At 41.1% G+C, this 21568-nt stretch overlaps 1 protein-coding gene across 1 annotated transcript; it reads right to left on the bottom strand.

Annotated features, from left to right (window-relative positions):
* Positions 1-586: 586 nt before the first annotated feature.
* LOC146561970 (uncharacterized) lies at positions 587-4313 on the bottom strand. Its single transcript, XM_085293074.1, has 4 exons — positions 4057-4313; positions 3614-3699; positions 1913-1984; positions 587-1819 (listed from the first exon to the last, which is right to left on the bottom strand). Exons 1-4 carry the CDS (start codon positions 4228-4230, stop codon positions 1783-1785), a joined length of 369 nt encoding a protein of 122 aa, XP_085149200.1. The 5' UTR covers positions 4231-4313; the 3' UTR covers positions 587-1782.
* Positions 4314-21568: the final 17255 nt, after the last annotated feature.

Here is a 21568-nt window from a genome sequence, read left to right as displayed (position 1 = left end):
GGGGGGGCTAAGCACTCCTCTCCGCCTCAGAGAGAAGGCCCTTGTTCCTGGGCGGCCGATGAGAGCTGGCCTGCTGACAGAGGGCCCTCCGCTGGAGGAAGATGCTATTGTGCGTGGGAGCTCCACACCACAGAGGAATCACTTCCGCTGACTGATGTTTCATTCAGAGCTCCTTGCACTGCTTGACACTGCTCCCTTTATACACCATATATCAGATACTGTAGCAGAGCCTGTGCTGTTTTATACCTGTGCTGCAGAGAAGATCTTATGCAGAACTAACTCTCCATTTTTTCCCTCCCTTTATGGCAGTATGAGCATGTGCACAGTTTGTTTTCGATTCTGCCTTCAGTTAAGCTTTTTTGTATATATCTATCACCAAGGGTTGGTATTATTGGTCCACAGGGGGTATTCACTCTACGAGCAGCGATTCAGCTTGTCTTCACAGATAACACAGAGTCTGCGCTCTCAGAGTGTTTATATTAAAACTGTCTATAGCGTTGTTCAGAGATTTACAACTACATATAAATATGAAGCCAAAATACTGAAAGACAATTTGTGTTAGTAGGTAGCTACCAAGGAAGGAGGCAATGCAGTGCATTTTATTTCTCAAGCAATATCCACAGTAACAGCCTATCTATGGTATGGGGTTATTACAGCGACGATAAAAATCTGATACAACCAATTCTTTCCAAACCTTTCTTATCTTTAGCCTTTTACAACGCACTGCTTATAACCAGGAGAAGATAGCAGACTGTGGACTTGTGGATTGCATCCCTTGGACCACATAAACAGCCATGAAGATTAGCACTGATATTATGAGCATTTGCAGAGCTCAGATCTCATGATAATATAACCTTTTCTCGGCTAACATTTTAGCAGATCATTGTGATTCAGGTGAAGAAGTCACTGACTTTATGGTCATCCAGCTAACTTGCTAAACGTTAGAGGAGCAAGGCTGGGCCAAACGAGAGCCATCATATTGAATGATTATATACTGTAGGTGGCAGTAATGCACCTAAATGGTGCTTAATCTGTCATTAAACATGAGCAAGGTACTGTAGGAGTAACAGAGCAGCTGAGAGGGTGGTATTTTCCACTGCTTTGTGGAGGACCAAACATGAGGACTCGGTCATTTGTCTTATTGTATGAATACGTGGGATGTTACTGCCAGCGTAAAGTTATTGCAGCACTTATTCATATCGTTTTACGCTAAAAGCATGTCGAATATCTGGACGCGTCTGCTAGTTAATGTTAGCTGCCCCCTTTTTCTAAAAACACAGACCGCGGCTGTCAAAGCCAACTCGGCGTGAAAAATGAGTCCTTGACTGGTACCAATAGTTGATAAATAAATTTGAGCTGTCTGTTGTAGGATGCCAGAGACATCTGCGGGGGAGAAGTCTCTCATCTGAATGTGGGCAGCTAACCAAGCCCCCCAAAGAGTCCAGCGGCTTGATTTATTTGTATATGCACAAAAACCCATGCTTTTTCCCGTTAGTAAGGTGGTAATTTATAGAAGTAGACTGTGTAGTTTGAATCTACCTACCTGCGGCGACATGTGTGTTTTAGTTGGGGATGATACCGTGTACAAGTGAACTTCATCTTACTGTATCATGATATTTTCTGTTTGCACGCTTACTAGTACTAGTTGTCCATTCAGAAACTGCAATAAATACACTAATATATGGATTCTCAATACATTCTGCTTATCTCAAAGTCATTTGCAGCTCTCTTAACTCCAAATCAGCATTTTCCAGTCACGTTAATGATATCCTTCTGTGGCTCCTACACAGCATATGTGAACACGCAGTCATGGGCAAACCTGTGGGGGGCAGACAACAGATCGTCAGCACCATGTCATCACTTCAATCTGGAGCTTTTTATTTAAACAATTATCTGTTGAGTGTGTTCTGACCTGTTTAATGTAGCTGTAAACATAATGCCCCGTGTTCCATCTGTGCTTCCCCCCGTGTGGCCAGTGGCGTGTCTAGAAAATTTTTGTTGGGGGGGCCAGGTAGGGGCACAGATTTGGAGAAGGGTGGCAGATTTAATTGGCAGATAATGTTTTAAAAAAAAATTCTACCAACCCTTAACCATAATTCAATAATCCTATAAACCTAATAACCAAATGCACTTTTAACTCTTATTAGAATGAGATTTTAACCACTACGGTGCAAAGTTTTTAGATACTGCGTTGATAAAGTACAAGAGATACAATCAGTGCTTTGTCAGTGTTTACTCAGCATTCAAGGACAGCAATATTTGCATAGTATTTTTACTGACATATACTGCACATATGTTTTGGGCAAAAACATTTTTGAATATTAAAATACGAACATTTGTAGCAAACAATTGACAAATTAGCCATTCCAATGCAAAACTTTCTCTGCCTGTTAAAAAAAGAAGATAATCTTCTCACAAACTGGTGTTTGATTTTGAAACAGGAAAAAAGTGGAGAAACAACTGAAAAGACTAATATTTGAATAAAACCTGAAAGCAAGTAAATACTTTCTATGCTGCCTTATGGTAAACTTTGGTAATATTGATAAAGAACAACACTGGCTGATGATGAAATACATTCAGCTGGCATGGTGACACTGCCAGTATAACCTGCAGGGCTGGACTGGGACAGAAAATCGGGCATTTTGACTACAGACCGACCCACCAGGTATTAAAGCCATAAAGCCTTTGAATGAAAACAAACCCTGTTGTGACAGTGATGTACAGTCTTTTTGGTATATGTATGATTTCTATACATTTTACGTCAGATAAAAACTTTGGTTGTAAGATTTAGATAATTATTTAATAAAAGCTAGATATTTTAAATGAGAATAGGAAAGAAAAGTATTTCTTTGTGCCCCCTCTCCCTGTTAATGCCCTACCTGGCCCCCTGGCAAAACTTTGCTAGACCCGCCCCTGCACAGTTACCAGCTGTCAGCTACATAAAAAAGGATCCTGGTGGGTGGTCTTCACGTTTCCCTCTCACCAGATATCCAAACCAACATCATGACCAGCAGCTTTACAGCTGTGGCTCCAGCAAACATCAGCTGATACTAGAAATTAATATTAAATAAATTCTAACAACAGCCGATCAAGCTTAAACGTGCTGCTGTTGTTTAGCGCGACATCTGCTGGTTTCGTCTTTCTGGCGCAAAGTGGGCGATAAACAAACAAGAGAGAAAAGCCGATCAGCTGATCATCGATCAGTTTCATGATTGAAGTAGCAACAGGAGAGGGAGGATGAGAGAAGAGGCAGCTGTGCAGCGTAAAGACAGAATAAATCCAGCTTTGTGTCTTTTTCCATTCTAGCTGAAGTTCGGGACAAACTGCGTCTCTTCTCAGCTCAATACGAAACGTGTAATATTTTCTCTGATTGAGGGACCATTCCATTTTTTTAAGGAGCCGTTGGCAACTCTACTAACTAACCTTATGAATAAAATAAAGTTCACTATCAGTAACATCATAGCAACCGAACAGCTGTATAAAAACTCCAAGCTGGCTAGAACGCAGTATGAGTTATTGCAACTGACAGTAAAAAGTCAGCACAACGAAAATAAACTCCACCTAAACTTAGTTCATATCTGACCCAGAGAGACTGCAGGTCATAACTTCTTACCTGAAGTTCAGTTCACCTGACACTCGGACTGGCGGCTGCCTCGGGGCTCTCCTCCTGCCTCCCCTTCCCTCATCCACCTGCTGCCTCTGTGGAAGCCCCGCCATAGCCACCACCAAACAACGGAGTTATTTCTTCACATCGACCCACATCTGGCCAATCCACCACCTCTCATTGTTCATGCCGTTACAAAAAAAATAAAAAATAAGTCAAATAAGCCCGATGGCCAGTCCAGCTATGTTAACCTGCAACCAAATCTGCAGCTCCATACAGCAATGTTACGACTTAGATTATATCTTATAACTCATAACTCTTATGTTAGCTCCCCTCAGTAGCATACTGTCTGAAATATTCCACGGCTGCAATAATTCTTTACGTGTTATTTTTTCCTTGGTATTCTAATTTCGCCGAAGTTTACTAAACTCAACAAACTTAATATTACTTACCGGGACATTTATTCTGTCCTCATTTTCTTTCACCGAAAAATTGTTTCCTGCAGTGACGTCTTTCGTGCTTGGCTCTCCTACCTTTGCTAACGTGATGCACATAGCGCAGAAGCCGATGCTGCATTCACTTACACTCGGATATCTGAGCGTCACCGTGAAAACATAATCGGACATTTGATATTTGATTGAATTTTATTGTTTTGCCTTTGGGGTGGCACCTGGGGTGGCCAGTCTGGTTGGGGGGGTGGCCTGTGCCCCCCCAGGCCACCCCGCTGGACACGCCATTGCGTGTGGCATGCCTACGCTGTGTTCGCCCTTCTTCTCTTTGTCCTCACACGTTCCTAAAATGATAGGTCTCTTACCTCTTATTTGAATTTCGGCCATTTTCCCCCCTTTGTTCTAAATTTCCATTTGATAGCCTCCATTTTTCTTTAACTATTATTTTTTTCTGCTCTTGATTCCAAAACTGAGACCACCAAGTGAAACACATTTATTTTTCTCCACTTGTTTGTTTATTTATTTATTTATTTATAGGAACCGCAGCATTTATAGTTTGCAAAGCCTGTCTGCTGTTAGGCCCTAAAAACAAATACAGAATGTCTCATTTTCATATCGGATTAAACTGCTGTTTTTTCCATTGCCACGTCTACTGAGCGTCTGGCATATAAGGCATGTTTTTGTAATGCAAACAAGTGAAATAAAAAAAGAATTGCTTCATCGATTTATGGCTAAAGATAAGAGTAGTAATCAAACTCGTGCCATGTGCATGCATGTTAGCCATGACTGAGATTTAGAAAGAGTGTCGTGCCAACACATGCTTGTAAATCTGACTAAAAGATTTCCACATTTGTGGCTGCACAATGATTTAGTCATGTATCTGTAGAGAGTTTATTCATCCGGCCTCCAGGATTCTGAGAAAAAAAATTATAAAAACAAAAGGAAGAACATGAAAGTGTACCACTGACAGATAATCTTGAGACATTAGAGCAGATGGAGACAGGGAGGGTGATCAATCTGAAGATCAAAGCCCAGAGCGGAGCCGCATCCTATAGCTTTAAAAAATGAATGGCCATTAAAAAATGAGACACTAAATACACAATACTGGAGTTTTTTTGTGTGTAGGAAAGAAAATGCTTGCTGTCACCAGGGGATAGCAGATGTTACTTGGCATATAAACACCAAAGGCCATAAGGCAAAGCAGAAGGCACTGCAATCCAGCTGTGAAATCTAGCAGTACTCACTGCCACTTCCTTCTGCTGGAGCAATGACTCCCCAAGAAATGATGCTTGGTAGTGTACAGTGTTGTAATGTTTATGTATTGGAGGGATGGCAGATGGATACACAGGCACCGTTTCTGGATAAAGGTTTGTCTTTTAGTGGCTTCAAAATTCATCATGTGAATTCAAATACATCAAGGAGGACAAGGAGGGCATTAACTGGCTGTGATCATGGAAAACCACAATATGACGCTGGCTGTCACATTATCTGGCGCCACTCATGAAGGAGCATTTCAGAGATTCTACTGCAAAGTAGGACAAAGTAGTACAAAAGGCCTACTGTTTTCAATAGCCAATAATGGCTCACAATTTTGGAGACATACTGGTAATGCTGATGATGATCCATATACGCTTATTACAGATGGTTGAAACGACTCGTACATTTCTCTTTTGCACTCTAGTTGTATATTTCCAAGTATGTGAGTCGACATTCTGACTGTGTAAAACAGCACATCTTAACAAAAGTCAGTTAATAACAATTAATCCTCAAAAAAGTAGAGAGTCCCCAGACAGCAATAGCCAAAAGGCTGAATTTGCTTTTGTTCAGTATTAATTTGATCTCTTTATAAGCTTGTTGGTGCAGCCCTCCACAACAAAACTAGTTTTTCATTTTGCCGCTTGGGAAAAATAATTGCCCACCCCTTATGTTTTCAGTTTATGAAAGTTTGCACGAGAATCTGCTTGAACTGCAAACCCAGTTTGCTTTACCTTATAGCTAAATTAAAAAGGTCTCTTTTTCAGGCTGTTGTCACATTTCATTTGTATGTTATGTTCATATTAGTATTATTGTCCTACAGATGCATGCAATGTATTTTTGCTTTTCTTTTTTCTTGTGATTTTTTGATGTTACGGTAGATAGATAGAAAAGCTCCTCGCTCAGTGTCTAAATTATGAACCCAAATCAAATATTTTGTGGTAAACTGTCATGATCCATGGTCTGTTCCCAGGACTGTGACTGTTTTTGTTTATTGTTAGGAGCTCTTTGTTTGGTTGTTTTATGGTTTCTTTGTTCCTAGTTTTGTTTATTGTTTAGGTTTAGGTTTTCATTTTCTCAGGTTCCTGAGCCTTTGTCCTGGTTGTGTTTTAGTTCTGATTACGGTTTGTGTTTATTGAGGTTATTGATCTTTCCCTCTGTCTCATCCTGCTGTTATGTTCTCTCATTTTTCTATGTGTCCTTCTTTTAGTTATAATTTTCCATTTACAGTTTTCCATTTAGCCTTAGATGATATCAGCTTTAATATAAGGCATGTTTCTTGTTATCTTGTGCACGTCACGGGTATCTATATTATCCTTCAGTCCACGACACAAACTCAATTTTTGCTCCAGTTTTTTCCTTTGTTTGCAGGCTGTGATCAGCTGACCTGTACTGCTGTTACTGCTCTGAGGTTTACTGCTCTTTGTGGATTCACACAGCTGAATTCAGCAAGATGTAAGCAGATGTTTCAGGAGTCGTCCTGCCTTAGTTTTGCAGCACGTTTCACAACATATATAAAAATCATAATGTCACATGTACAGACCCAATATCTGATTTAAAAACATGAGGACTTACATGTATGCTTGATATTTCCAATTTATCAAACGGCGCTGAGGAGTCCTTACCAATAAATATAACATCTTTTTCTCCTGTCCTGTCCTGTCTTTCTTATCTTTCTCCATCTCTGTGAAGAGTGAAGTGAAGTTAGCACTCATTCTTTTGAGTTCAGAACAATAGTGGGACCTTAAGCTAGCAAAACACTGCACGGCAAACTGATGTTTGTTGAGCTGATAGAAACATTGCGTTTGAAATTAGCTGAAATGTAAAAGAGAAAAATAACTCCCTTTATGCTCCCTCCTCTTTTGTAGCTAGTTGCTGAAGTACTGCAACTGCTTATGGATATCTGACATCTGTGTAGCAAAAAAACAAAAAACAAATACTGGCTCATTTTATCATTATCATCATCATCATCGTTTGTTTATATAGCACTTTAAAAACACACAAGGCTGACCAAAGTGCTGAAGAATAGAAACATAATAGATACCATAAGAATAAGAAATACGATAAAATAATAAACATAGCGAAAACAATAAAATATAAGTAAATACAAGTCAGTCAACCACTGAGTCAAAAGCCAGTGAATAAAAATGCGTTTTCAATCTGGATTTAAAAACCAGCACTGATGTCGATCGCCTAATGTGAAGAGGAAGATTATTCCAAAGCTTAGGAGCCACGATAGAGAACGCTCGGTCTCCTCTCAGTTTCGGCCGTAATTTGGGGACTGAGAGCAACAGCTGCTCAGCTGACCGGAGCGAACGAGTAGGGACATAGCGCTTCAGCAAATCAGACAAATATGCAGGTGCCAGACCATTTAAAGATTTAAAAAACTAAAAAAGAACCTTAAAATGAATCCTAAATTCAACTGGAAGCCAGTGGAGGGAGGCATAGCTGGACTGGCCATCGGGCATTTTCCCGGTGGGCCGCTGGCGATTTTTTGTTTTTATGGGCCGATGGATTTTTTTTTTTTTTAGGAAGGGTATATATAATGAAAGGTGTTGGATTGGCCAATTGGTCATGATCGACTCTGGGCTGGACCAATTACAGCCGAGGAGGCCGGATGCACCCTCCCCCTTGTTTAGCAATCACGTGATTTTCGCGCATTGCATGCCGGGAACTCGTGGCAAAACAATCCAAGTACCGCATCAAATGCAAGCATTTGCAGCACCGCAAAACGTTCATTCTCCGGTTCCAATACCTTCTTGTTTTTTCTTTGCCGCACAAAAAAGGAATGTACAAAACAAAAGGAGAACAATGCCGGTCCGTACAAAGACAGACTCGATGAAAAGACAAAGAAACGATACGAGGAAAAAATCAAAGGAGTGAAAGGGTCAGACCCTTACGAGCACACAGAGTGGACAAAGGACGTTAGCGTGCTGCCCAACTTTCACCACGCTCAGATTTATAATTATACGGTTCTTGGAGTGAGTGCATACACTCATGAAGTTTAGTAACTTCAGGTCACTGCAACAAGCCCAGGTACAGTTTACCGACGGATGGGTGCAGGACCTTGAAATGCACCGTGTAGAACGAAAGACCATCGTACGAACAAAGGTAAGTTTACCAGTCTCACAAATCGTCGTCATAAATACACATTCGTTAACCGTTTATTAATATAACCTTTGAGCTCAACGGTAATTAATTAGTAGTGGAAATAATTTCTGGTACGCATCACAGAAATGTAGCAGTGACAATAATATTGTATGTTGTAATCGCAATGGACAATTAGTGATACAAAACAACTGTTTTATCCTGTGAATAAAAGTACATGTTTTTGACAATGTACCATGGTAATAACAGAAGCGAAATGCAATATTGTGTCAGGACAATTCATTATTTATGCACAATAAATAAAGGAGCATAGCGACAATTTCTGTTCAGCGCCAGACTTGCTTGTAACCTATATCACCAATTATGTTAAGAAAAATGACGTATTAACGACTAAAAAACTCTGACCTTTGTGGGAATGCTTGGAGCAGACTAACATGTGAGCTGGAGTGTTCTGAGACGTTATATTTGGTATATCCAGACCATCCGTCGGCTCTTACTTCGGAAACATGGCTTAAAAAATTTCTCTTCAACGACGTAATCCGATAAAAAAAACGATCTCTCTACCCGTCGGTTTCCCGTGGCTGTCATGCGACCGGCTATTGCAGTTAATAATACAACAGCTTCTTGCCATTTTTTGGGTTTCTTTTTATCGCTGTGTAACTGAGTTCAATTGAAAGCTTGCGTGCCCTAGTACCTCTTGCCACAAGTTCCCAGAATCCTTTGCGGTTTTACCCCTGAATGACGTCACATAAGCTTTAATCTTTATCCTGGTGGGCCGGTCTCTAGTCAAAACGCCCGGGCCGATTTTTTGTCCCAGTCCAGCCTTGGAGGGAGGCCAGAACCAGAGTAATGTGCTCAAATTTCCTTTTACCAGATAAAAACCGTGCCGCAGCATTCTAGTTGCAGGCGTGTCAGAGTGCCCAGTCCAGCCTCTAATAAAAGGGAGTTGCAATAATCCAAGTGTGAGGTTATAAAAGCGTGGATAACAGTCTCCAAGTCACGCCTTGAAAGAAAAGGTTTAACCTTCGACAGATGCCTGAGTTGATAGAATGACGATTTCACCACCCCATTCATGTGGCCATCAAAGGTAAGTGCAGAGTCGATTTTTAACCCAAGATTGGTAATCGAGCTCTTCAGGTGAGGGGTCAGAGCAGCAAGGTCAACATCAGGGATATCAGAGGAACGATTCGGGCCAAACAGAATTGCTTCCATTTTACGTTCATTAAAATTTAAAAAGTTTTGAGCCATCCATGACTTAACATCACTATAGCAATCAAGCAGGAGTCTAACTGGGGAGCTATCAGAATGACTGAAAGGAAAATAAAGCTGGCAGTCATCAGCATATAGATGAAATGAAATTTTGTGTTTACGAAAGATCGCACCCAGCGGCAGGAGATACAATGTAAACAGTAATGGCCCAAGAATAGATCCCTGTGGTACACCCCATGGCAGAGGGACCACAGAGGACGATGAGGAGCCCAGCTTAACACAGAAGCTCCTGTTTGAGAGGTATGATTTTATCCACAAGCCAGAAATGCCCACATAAAGCTGTAATCGAGAGATCAGCAGGTCGTGATCCACTGTGTCAAATGCAGCAGTCATATCTAGTAGTATAAGCACTACATGTTTACCACAGTCCGTTGCTACCAGAATATCGTTCATAACCTTTATCAGAGCTGTCTCTGTGCTATGAAACAGCTTAAAGCCAGACTGGAAAACTTCAAACATTTGAGAGTTGTTTAGATAATCCATCAGCTGAGTGTGAACAACCTTTTACAAGATCTTACTCAGAAAAGGAAATTTAGAGATGGGTCTAAAGTTTGACATTACTGAAATAGCTGAGCCTGGCTTCTTAAGTAAGGGGTGAATAACTGCATGCTTAAACCCGCTTGGTACTTCACCTGACAAGAGGCTGGTATTAATTAGGTTCAGAATATGTGGTCCAACAGTAGGAAACACTTTTTTTAGAAAACGGGGATGAGCGACATCATTTGGAGAACCACACGGGTTAGCAGTTAACAAGGTTATTATCGTTAACAAAAACTAACAAAATAACGAAAACTAGAAGTGAAAAAACATTTTCGTTAACGGAAATAAAAAGAAAAACAAAAAAAGAAAAACTAACTAAAACTGTAATGAGTGTTCACAAAACTAACTAAAATGAACTGAATTCATAGCAAAAATGTGTTTAGTTTTCGTTGATGTGTGCGTGTCATACAATAGTCAAGGGTGAAAATGAAGTTTAGTTTCCAGATTTTTTTCTTGCTGTCTCATTATGCCAGCAGGTGGCATGTACGTTAGTCGAGTCGTCTGTGTTGCTCCGTCCACGCGCAGAATCATGTCAGGAAAAGTCGGGAGAAAGCACCAGAGTCCAATTTGGGATTACTTTGAATATGACTGTGTTTTGGATAAAGCAAGTGTCTTGTAGTGGAAAGAGACAAATTATGAGGGACATTTCTAAAGGGAAAAAATCCCACAAACCTTAAAGCGCACTTGAAAAGCTCACACAAGAAGGCAAAGGAGTTTATATCTGGGACTCTCCACCATTTGACCTTAGAACTGAAGAAGCTTCTCGGATGAGAGGTGAAACGTCTTCAAGCAACTTAAAGAAGTCCAGACGCTTTTCTTTGCAAGCTCCTTTGACTACGATGACCTGGATGACTGAGAACCTTCACAGACACACTCACACAAGAAGGCTAACCTAGCTTACCTTGAGAAGGGAGCACACTCAACCCTCATTCCCAGAAAACAGAAGCTAACCCCAGGCAAGGCAGCGTGATGCATCCCGGGACAACAGGACGGGGATATCTACATAACTGTGTGAGTCAATTGCCTTAAAAAAGTTTATCAATTCACTTGAACCAAAATTATGAACACCCGGTGCTGCAAGAGTTAATAGTCTCATTGGGGCCAAGATATAAAATTTAAAGTTGCCTGGTATCAATGGTTGTTCATCTGCCGTTATTTATTTATGTATTTATTTATTTATTTAAAGAACCCACAGTGTTGGGAAGGTTACTTTTAAAATGTATTCCACTACAGATTACAGAATACATGCCCCAAAATGTATTTTGTAACGTATTCCGTTACGTTACTCAATGAGAGTAACGTATTCTGAATACTTTGGATTACTTAATATATTATCATGCTGTTTACAACTACATGAATGTACTATTGCTGTGTGATTTATTACTATTACTGAAGGTCCGCGGCTCCGAACCGTAGTAAAGGGACCTCTGGCTAATACCGTGGGTTCCGTAGCCGAAAAATAGCTTTACTTTGTAGTGTGGGTCAACTTTGCTTGCGAGAGACAGAGAGAGGCGTTGAAAGGCTGCTCCAACGGAACTTATTGTTTTTGGAGGAAAACACGAACACGGTATACAGTCGAGTCTTAATAGCTTACTTACAACTGGGCTCGTCAGGCACTCTTCTTGGCTGCAGTGATTATTATTATATTTACATGCTTCCAGCTCTCGTTTCTGCTCGTTGACAGCTTGTACTTTTCCTTTTTTTTTCCCTCCCTCGCTCACAGACACATAACGGGTATGGCAGTCCATTCTCCCTGCAGCACGGACTACACTGCCTATGATGCTACATTCTTTAGAGCTATATCTGTAGCATTCTGCCTATTAGCTTAGCACAACAACAACAAAAAGGCGCTCTCTCACCCAGGAAACACGCAGAGAGAGAGTCACCCTGTAACCATGGCAACCGTAACGCTGCCGCCTGGAACAACAGAACACAGCTGTCAAACAAAACCCAAACAGTCCTGACCCGCCACAATATGAAACAGGAAAGTACCGTCCTGTAATCAATTTATTTCAACAAAGTAACTGTATTCTAAATACCACCTTTTTAAACGGTAACTGTAACGGAATACAGTTACTCATATTTTGTATTTTAAATACGTAACGGCGGTACATGTATTCCGTTACTCCCCAACACTGAGAACCCATAGGTGGAAATGTGAGTTGTCTGTCTCTGCGTGTTAGCCCTGCGACAGACAGGCGACCTGTTGACCTTTTGTTACACTTAATTATTGCAAACACAGCTAAAACTATAACTAAAACTAATCAAAACTAAACTGAAACTAAGGATTTTCAAAAAAATAAAAACTAAACTAAACTAGCAAACAATTGGTAAAAACTAATTAAAACTGATATAAAATTGAAAATCTGAAGTCAAAACTAAATAAAAATAAAAACTAATGAAAATTGCAAAACTATTAAAACCCTGGCAGTTAACACAAGCTTCTCTAATTCAGGTAGAACAATTGGTTTGAAAGCAATAAGCAAATTTAAACAGGGAACATGCACAGCCGGGCCAACAGAATATAAAGTGGAGGGTATCAAACTGGCAACCTTATCCACAAAGGAATTAAGAAACTTATTACACATAACCTCAGAAGATTGTAAAAGAACATGATCCTCTGCATTTAGTACAGAATTAATGGTATACAGAACACGGGGGTTATGTGAATTAACAACAATAAGTTGTGAAAAATAGGAGTTTTTGGCAATCTTTACTGCCCTCTGATAAGCTTTACAGCTCATCTTAAGAGCTTCCAGAGAGACGTACAGTCTGTCCTTTTTCCATCGTCTTTCACATCTACATTCTCTTCTAATGGCTCGAGTAAAATCGGTTAGCCAAGGACTGGCCTTGGGTTTACACTGCCTGAGTCTTAGAGGTGCAACAACATCAAGGGCAGATTTACAAACCGAGTCCAGATGAGATAGTAATCCATCTACGGAGGACGACTCAGAGGGACTGGACACAAGTTGTTCAAATAGTGTTGAAAAATGCTCAGCAGTATCTGAGCCGAAGGCACGATAACATCGCGTAGGTGCAGCCCATTTAACAACAGGACTAAGAGGAACAACCTCAAGTAAAATGGGCATATGGTCAGAGAATACAGCATCCTCCACATGTAAGTTACAGACAGATAACCCATATAATAACACCAAATCCAATGTGTGACCACGTTCTTGAGTGGCACATTTAACAGATTGAACAAGATTAAAAGAGTTCACCAGGTCCATGAATTCCTTAGCCAGGGGCTTCCCTGGGCAACAGACATGTATATTGAAATCACAGAGTAGCAGGACCTGGCCATACCGGGATGCACAGTCAGCGAGAAACTCAGAAGACTCAGATAAAAACTCCTTGTTATATTTAGGAGGCCGATAAACTATTGCACACAGCAATGAAGGCGAGTGGCCCAGTTCACACAGGCAAAGTTCAAAACTGGTGTGGCGTTTTGAACTATCCATGAGGATAGTTGCTTAAACTCAAAGTGTGCTTTAAAAACAACAGCTAACCCCCCGCCACGACCAGAAGCTCTCGGAGCGCTAAAATAAGCACAGCCAGCGGGCAGCAGTTCAGAAAAGACGCTTAACTCACTGGGTGAACTCCAGGTTTCAGTCAAACAGAGGAAATCCAATGCATGGGAAGAAAATAAATCCTTCAGGATGGTCTTATTCACCACCGATCTGGCATTTATTAAACCCAACCTGAGGGGAGCTGGTTCGGAGACCTCTGCGGCAGTGACAACCAGATCCGCCGATCGAAGGTTTGATCGGTCTATTCCCCTCCAACGCAGATGCCGAAGAGGGAATGATTTAACAGGGCTGCTCCCGATAGAGCCGACAACGGGAACCAACCAGGAATCCACAGGATCCAGAGCACGCGATGGTACCAAAAGTCGTGGAAAAGATTGACGAACAGAGAGTAGATCGTGAGGAAGGTAAGAAATCCGGATTCTCAGCTTAACGAGGCGAACTCCACGGGTACCCCGTCTCCTGCGTCGCTTCCGCATATCTGGTGGCAGTGGTAGGGGATGCCAGCGCAATGGTACTGCTTCCAGGTAGGGAGGCAGAAAACCCTGGCTATCTTTACCAAACCAAACTGAAACTTTGGTGGATGAGCCGATTTTCAATAAAGTCTGGCGATCATACAACAGTATTGAACTGACATGTTGCACAACATTAGCTAAAAACAATAAAATCAAACAGATAAAAAAGAGCGGTTGACAGCATGCCAAACACACAGGCGCCATCTTTTTACATACTTGTGTTAGTATGTAATGCCTGATTATGGCGCACGATTATGCCTCTTTCATCTGTTTTTATGTAACTTGCCCTGGTGATTGATACACGAACAGAATCGCCTTTCATGTGCTACTGTTTAGACGCAAATTGGTTTGATGTATGAAGAACTGCGGTGAAACTACTCAAGTAAAGTGCAAATACTTGAAAATTCTACACAAATGCAGTAATAAAGTATTTGTATTTCATTACTTCCCACCTCTACCAGGACTCTAAAGCAAGGCAAGCCACCCATTGCACCCTCTGGATTGACACAAAGAATGCCTATGACTCCATGCTTGAATACTGGAGTGCTTTGCTCTGCACAAGGCTAATAGTGTGCTAATAACATTCATTTGGAACTCAATGGGACTGTGTAACACAACACTGCAGGCCAAAGGCAATCGCACAAGTCATCATCAGGTTTGGAATATATCAAGGTACACTGTCCTGCTCCTACTGCATGTATGGGAGTTGACCATCAGCCACCTCCCATACGTGGAGGACATTAAGCTTATGACAGGAGTGAGCGAGATATGTAGTGGTGGTTGATAACTATCACATTTGTGATAGTTATGGCAATCTCAGCAGATAGTAACATGAAGAATAAAGAGCATGAGTAAAATAAAGAAGTACTGAAGGAACAACTGGGACAGATGTGGAAGGTAAAGTCCTAAGTGGTCAGAGTGGTAGTAGGGGAATTAGGTGCTGTAACCCTGAAATTGGAACAGCGGCTCCAATAGATTCCTAAGAGCTTTCTGTCCAGAAGAGTGCTAGGATTAGAAATACGCAAGACACTGCAGAACCCTCAAACTCTCAGACCTCTAACAGAGGAACACAGACATACCACCCCCTAGGGGTGAGATGGATTTTTGTTTTAGACAGAGAGAAAGAGGGAGGGAGAGAGATCAACAAACTAAAATGACATACAGTGATCCGATAGCCAAAGAGATTTGACTAAATCTGACTGAGTGCTTGCTTAGGATGTACTGCAAACCTCCACTGTCACAAAAAACAAACTTTTTTTTCAATTTTATATTCTGCCATGTGAAATTGTTTCAAAAGACCTCGAATAATACTGTGTCACAGCCCGTTCATCAAGTTGCAAATAATGTTGCAGTTCTTGTAAAATTGACGTTTTTTGCAAATCAGGATTTATACGTATATTATTCTTGTTAGTCTTGATTTATTGTTTTCTTTTGGTCAAACATCTCAGAAATAAGATCAGTGGTAGTTTATTAAGATGCACAGTAGAGTGTTTGTTCAAACCTGGCAACCCTTTACTAACTGAACAGCCGGCTGGTTTTATTGCTGGTAATAGCTGCTTCTCTGGCATTTTATCAGCCCATCTGTTGCTGATGATTGGAGCATGTGGTCTGGTACTATCCAAACACACACACACACACATACATGAATATATCATGGAAGCCACACAAATGATTGCACACAAATGTGCACAGCTTAAATGTGCAAATCCACACAGGTGGACAAACATAAATGTGCCACAGCAGACAACAGCCTGCACCTTATCCTTGTAGTACACATCTTATATTAATACACATATAGTTTATTACATGCTGACGTGTATTCACAGCTCCAGGAAACATCACAAACATCCTCTCATCTTCCATTCTAGCACTGTTAACATGGACACATACCCAGAAATCAGCCTGTCCTAACTCTGCTAAAGAACATATATAAAAACTAGGGGACTATACATACACATACATACTGTATATGAACATGGTTGCAGAACCACTTACACGCACCACACTAGTATAATAAAGGCCTGTTTTTTGACTTTGATGAATGGACTTTAGATATTGTATCCTTTATATGGGAGCAGAAATTGTCAAATGAGGAGTGGAGGAAAGATGCAAGCACATGCATAAACTGACAAGTACAGAAATATCAACACGGTTCCATACATATTTTATGGTTTCATGCATGCATGTAGACATGTATAAATAAACACACAACAATCCTGTCTCTCTGCTTGGGGAAGCCCAGACTTTCCCATGATTAATAGGGTTTATGTGGTCCCAATTCTTTACCTCATACTATCTCTGCACTGAAGCTGGAAAAATAAGCAAGCAGTCAGCTAACATGACACAGGCAAGAAAAACTCCCTGATCGACTCGCCAGCCTGCATATAGCGTGAGCAAGATAGCGCTTAGCGTGCAATGTTCTAAGCTCAGTGAGACTTAGAGCCAGAAATAAGAGCTCATTTGCAAAAGGCTTTGTACATGTTGCTTATTCTGCATTGCCCTACATTTCTACTGTTAGCACTGACGTGTATCATTACACAGATACTTCTATTTAAAATGCCACCTTTTACCTCCTAAAAAGATGTATCAAAGCCTTTCAGCTACACCGTAATCTAATTCAAAAAGCTATTTCAACTTTCTGTAAGTAAAAGCAGAACAGTGAAAATCACTTAGAAATGAGAAGGTGTTTGGCAGCTTAACCTTCGGCTTTCACTGGAACGTGACAGCCTTCTGGGTGTTTATTTAACTTTACCACAATAACTTGCACTGACTGGCAACTTTTGGAGTTCTTAGTGGAGAAGCTGTGCCCAGGAAAGATAGGCTGAAGGGTAAATGTCTACAACCAAATCTTTCCAAAGTTGTGAAATATAGCAAGAATTTGTGTATTGTGGAGAGTGCAGAGTGTGGCTGATAGCAATGTTGATACTTACATCAATCAGGCATGACATTATGACCTTCCTTATACTGTGTTGGTCACCCTCACTGTTGAGGCACAGACTCCACGAGACCCTTGAAGGTGTAGTGTTGTATCTGGCATCAAGATGTTAACAGCAGATCCTTTAAGTCCTGTAGGTTGCAAGGTGTAGCCTCCATGGATTGGACTGCAAAGTGCTTTGTACTGACACCTTTGTATCAGAACCAGCATTCAATTTTTAAACAGTTTGAGCTACTGTGACTTGTTTTGGGCCAAAAACATGTCCAAAAACATCAAAAAGGCCCAAAAAATAACAATAGCAAATAAGAGTCTTGGCATTGGTAGCCTTTGGGTGAATATGAGGCCCAAAATATAGAAAGTCTTGATTAAATAAACATTCATAAGCCTTTTTTGTGATACCTTGGTTTCTCATATAATGACTGTTTGGGATCGTTCATTTTTAGTTTTAAGTAGCTGACAAAATCTGCCTAAATAGATTATGCTAGCATATTGGTGATTTGCAATATGTGAGAGCATCTATCCAACCAAACTATAAATGGGAACTATTCCAAAATCAATCACTGCCACCTTTATATGTACAGGGCTGGAAAGAACCCCAAAACTGGTAATGAAATTCACTTCTTCAGATTCATCTATTAGACCAGTGAAGGCCAACTATGTATTGAAAAGAGCCAAAAGGCTGCAGGTTTTCATCCCAAGCACAGACTCCATCCACTGATGAATCCCTCCTTTCAAGCAGAGAGAATTAATCAGTGAGTGTGTCTGATGAAGTGATCAGTTGGCTGATGAAGTGATCAGTTGGAGTAAATTCCTGCAGCACGGTGCACTCTTTATTTCAAGACTGGCGGCACTTTATTTCCTCTTTAATGCTGTCGAAATTGGCTTGATGTCTGCTGATATGCTATCTATTTTCAGGCTGCTATATTGGTGCTATTTGTGCTATTAGGGTCCTAAAATGTCTTGAAAAGCAAACATCATCAATAATTTCTGTGACGAAATTATTGATGAAATGAGTTGTGAGTAAAAATACCCTTGTCGCATAAGGCATTTAGAATAAGTTTTTAAAATACCAATCATGCTGCCTAGCTTTGTCAGTATAGGCTGTGTATACCCAGTTTGGTTATACTGGGTGGCGAGATACAGACTTTACTAGTAGTTTAAACAAAACATCAATTATTCAAATCTAGCACCTTGTTATTCAGGCCTGTTCTGAAGAGTTAGCCACGCCCATGTGTGGGAGAGGTGTGGTGGTCTGGCTGATGGAGTGCACACAGCACGAGCCTTTTGTCCTTTCAACTGATGGATGCTTTCATGGTCCCAGCTTTAGAGTGGATGCACATGCATACACACAGAGTTCTTGATGTTATCTGGAAGTCACTCACAGAAACACAACTGACCGTTACTTGTAAAGGCCTGAAACCTGATCCACTGTGCCCGTTTAAGTAGAAGACCCACTCTGTGAAACAGGCAGAAAAGCATTTCTTTCATTTAGCCACCTGAGAAAAGTGCATGTATTCAAGTGATGCCACACATTGCCACATCTGATTTTCTTAAGCATTAGTCAAGTCTCCTCTGCATTTAATCATGAGCTCATGAGCTGCTGAGGGATCATACAGCGCCATTTCTCCCATTGCTTTCCCCATATGCAACTTCCCTGAGTCAAGCCACTGACTATCTACTCACACTCCTCTCCTGTTTATCATCTCAAGGCAATGGCCACAGCCGGCTTAACCAACTGACAGAGATTCGTGCTTACACAAATCCAAACTCCTGCAGTGACCTCCAAAATGTTTAGCCGCTGGCAGTGGTAGCCGCAGAGTTCCCCAGTCAGCGCAGTTTCTCCCTCCAGTTGCTGTCAGCCCTCTGTCAGCTGCCATCCATCATGGTCCAGCTATTTGGGGTCACCTGCAGCTGACTGAGCTAAGACAAGAGGGCTTGTCAGTCTGTCAGTCACTGAATAATGACACCAGGCCTAGGTGACCTCAAGTTCTCATTACCAAAGCTGCAGTAGAGTGGGGCAGAACAAAGTAAAACAGACTGGACTAAACAGGAAGTGAAAGGCAGGAACATGTGATCCTTCAGTCAAACTGAATGCCCGTCACATCAGGTGGAGTAGTGATTTTCCTTCTTGCAACAGAGAATGGGTTAGACAGTGATTTTTTGAGTGTGGATTTAAGGACTGCAGCAGCGTGGAGGAGCTTATCAGGCATGCTGAATGAAAAATGCATGACAGGCTCAGGTAATTATTCTAATCCAACTTCAGAGAGAGATAGTGAGAAAATGAAATAAAAAAATTATCATTAGGCTTTGCTCTGATCAATAAGCTGCATATAATTAAATGATGACTCTCGCAAAAACAGCACCCTACACACACCCAGCCATTTCCTCTGTGCTTGGCATTAAGCCCGAGAACTTAGCCCACCCCGTGTCCTCCCCCCAGTACGTCCAGCATCAGCATCCAGAGGCAAGCTCATCCTGCATGGAAAAATGATCAGCCATGGAGCTGAACACTGCTAGCCTCATAAATAAGACTGAAGCAACGGTTGAGAGGGTGTCCTGACAAGAGGCATCTGACTGTCCAGTTCCGTTGGTCCAGCAGCGGGGGTGTAAATCACATGTCTGCCAGTCCTGGGATGGTGGACCTAAAGGGTAAAGGAAGAAGGACGGAGGTAGAAAGGGGGCTCTTTTGTGCTTATAAGACCCATCTCCAAGGTAGGCATTGATTCGTTTAAGTACAGCTGTTTATGCCTGAACAAAACTTTGGTCTTGTGCTGCTGACAATTAAGCAACACCACAGGCAAAACTGGTGGTGGGTGAGAGAGAGGGCAACCGGCACTTATCTGCAGGGAACAGAGAGTGACAAACGTTACTGACAGGGACTAGCCAGAGGAATTCTGATCCCCTGCTCAGGACACACATGCAGATAAAGCACAAATCGTTTATATTCCAAGAGCTTTCTGAACCCCCGTCCTGCTTGGCTACCATCTTTGCCTTGATTTATCTCCCTCCTGGCTATCATCAGAAACCACACACTGAGAGTTTACACTGTTCCACTCCAGGTGCACTGAATTTAATCCAAACGGCAGGTCCACTATAAGTTACACAACAGAACTGAACGTTTGAACACAAGTATACATAACTTAGGCTCGTGGTGTTAAGAATAACTGTGAGCTGCGCAACATTTGAGAAATTCGGAAAGGCTAAACTAATGTTTAATTATTCCTTTGTCACTTTTAAAACTCAGGCTTTTGACTAGGACTGATATAACATTTTTTTACACAATTTACACATTCATATAACACAACAAGCAACAAAAGCATCACTTTTTCACATTAGCTGTTATTACTGTGACTCAGAAGGGCAATATACTGAATCCTGAGTTATCCTGACGCATCCATTGGTTTGTGTGAATATTGGACAAGGCACTCCGGTATAGAAAAAAGCAATTGTATGATTGTGAGTTTGTGTGACTGGGTCAACAGGGCTTGTAGTGAAAGTGCTTTGAGAGCTCAAGAGTAGAAAAACACTTTTGAAGTACCCGTCGCTTTCTATGTACTTAGTGTCTAGTATCAGACCATCTCATGAGTCAGCCAGGTACAATGATAAAAACACACAGCAGTCATAAAATGAGATCTAATGGCTTGTGCATTTGGGCACAAACTGTCCCTTTGTTTCTGACAGTCAGCTTGACATCGAAACAAATGTACTTTAGTTTGAGCTGGTTTTTTGCCTGCACCGCATATTTTCTGAGACACCTCTGAGGGGATGCATCACCCAAGCAAACTGGAAAACCTAACCAAGTACTCTGGTGTCTAAATCTAAACAAACAGCAAGCAAAAGCATAATAAAGTGAAAAAGTAATACCAAAGAAAGTGTGAAAAATGATGCTTCCCTGTGGGATTTTAAGCTGTAGTCTCTAAGTGAAGGATGAGAGAGTTAAGCTTTCCAAACTGCACCATTGTTTTCATGAATAAATACAATTTCATGACTTTTTCAGAAGCTGCCTAAAAAACCTATCTACCCTCAGCCTGTTTGCCAAACAAGGCACTGAGAACAAACTCTTCTGGAAGCCTCACTGTTACATACTAAGGCATGAAGCAAGTACTGTGTTTATACTGAATTTTGAATTAAATTTCAATTTAGAATGTATAAAAAAGCCTATTTGACATTAATATTGGAAGATTAATAAATGTATCAGAGAGCAGCTGTGTATTTAACTAGGCGGTGTATTCAAAGCTGTGGCAGGAAGCCTTGTGTATATGTTTCCCACACTCACTGAAATTGGGTCTTATGACCCCATCCCCCCTTTTTGATTTCTGTGTTTTCATCTAGTTAGCTCTGGATTAATGGAGTCTAACTTGCTCATT

This window comes from Mchenga conophoros, linkage group LG12 (genome assembly GCF_057382185.1).
Source record: "Mchenga conophoros isolate Kocher_MC1m ecotype Shallow Benthic linkage group LG12, M_conophoros_male_GT1.1, whole genome shotgun sequence".
Lineage (NCBI taxonomy): Eukaryota > Metazoa > Chordata > Actinopteri > Cichliformes > Cichlidae > Mchenga > Mchenga conophoros.
Note: the sequence above shows the minus strand (reverse complement) of the source record. Positions and strands in the feature narration are given on the sequence as shown.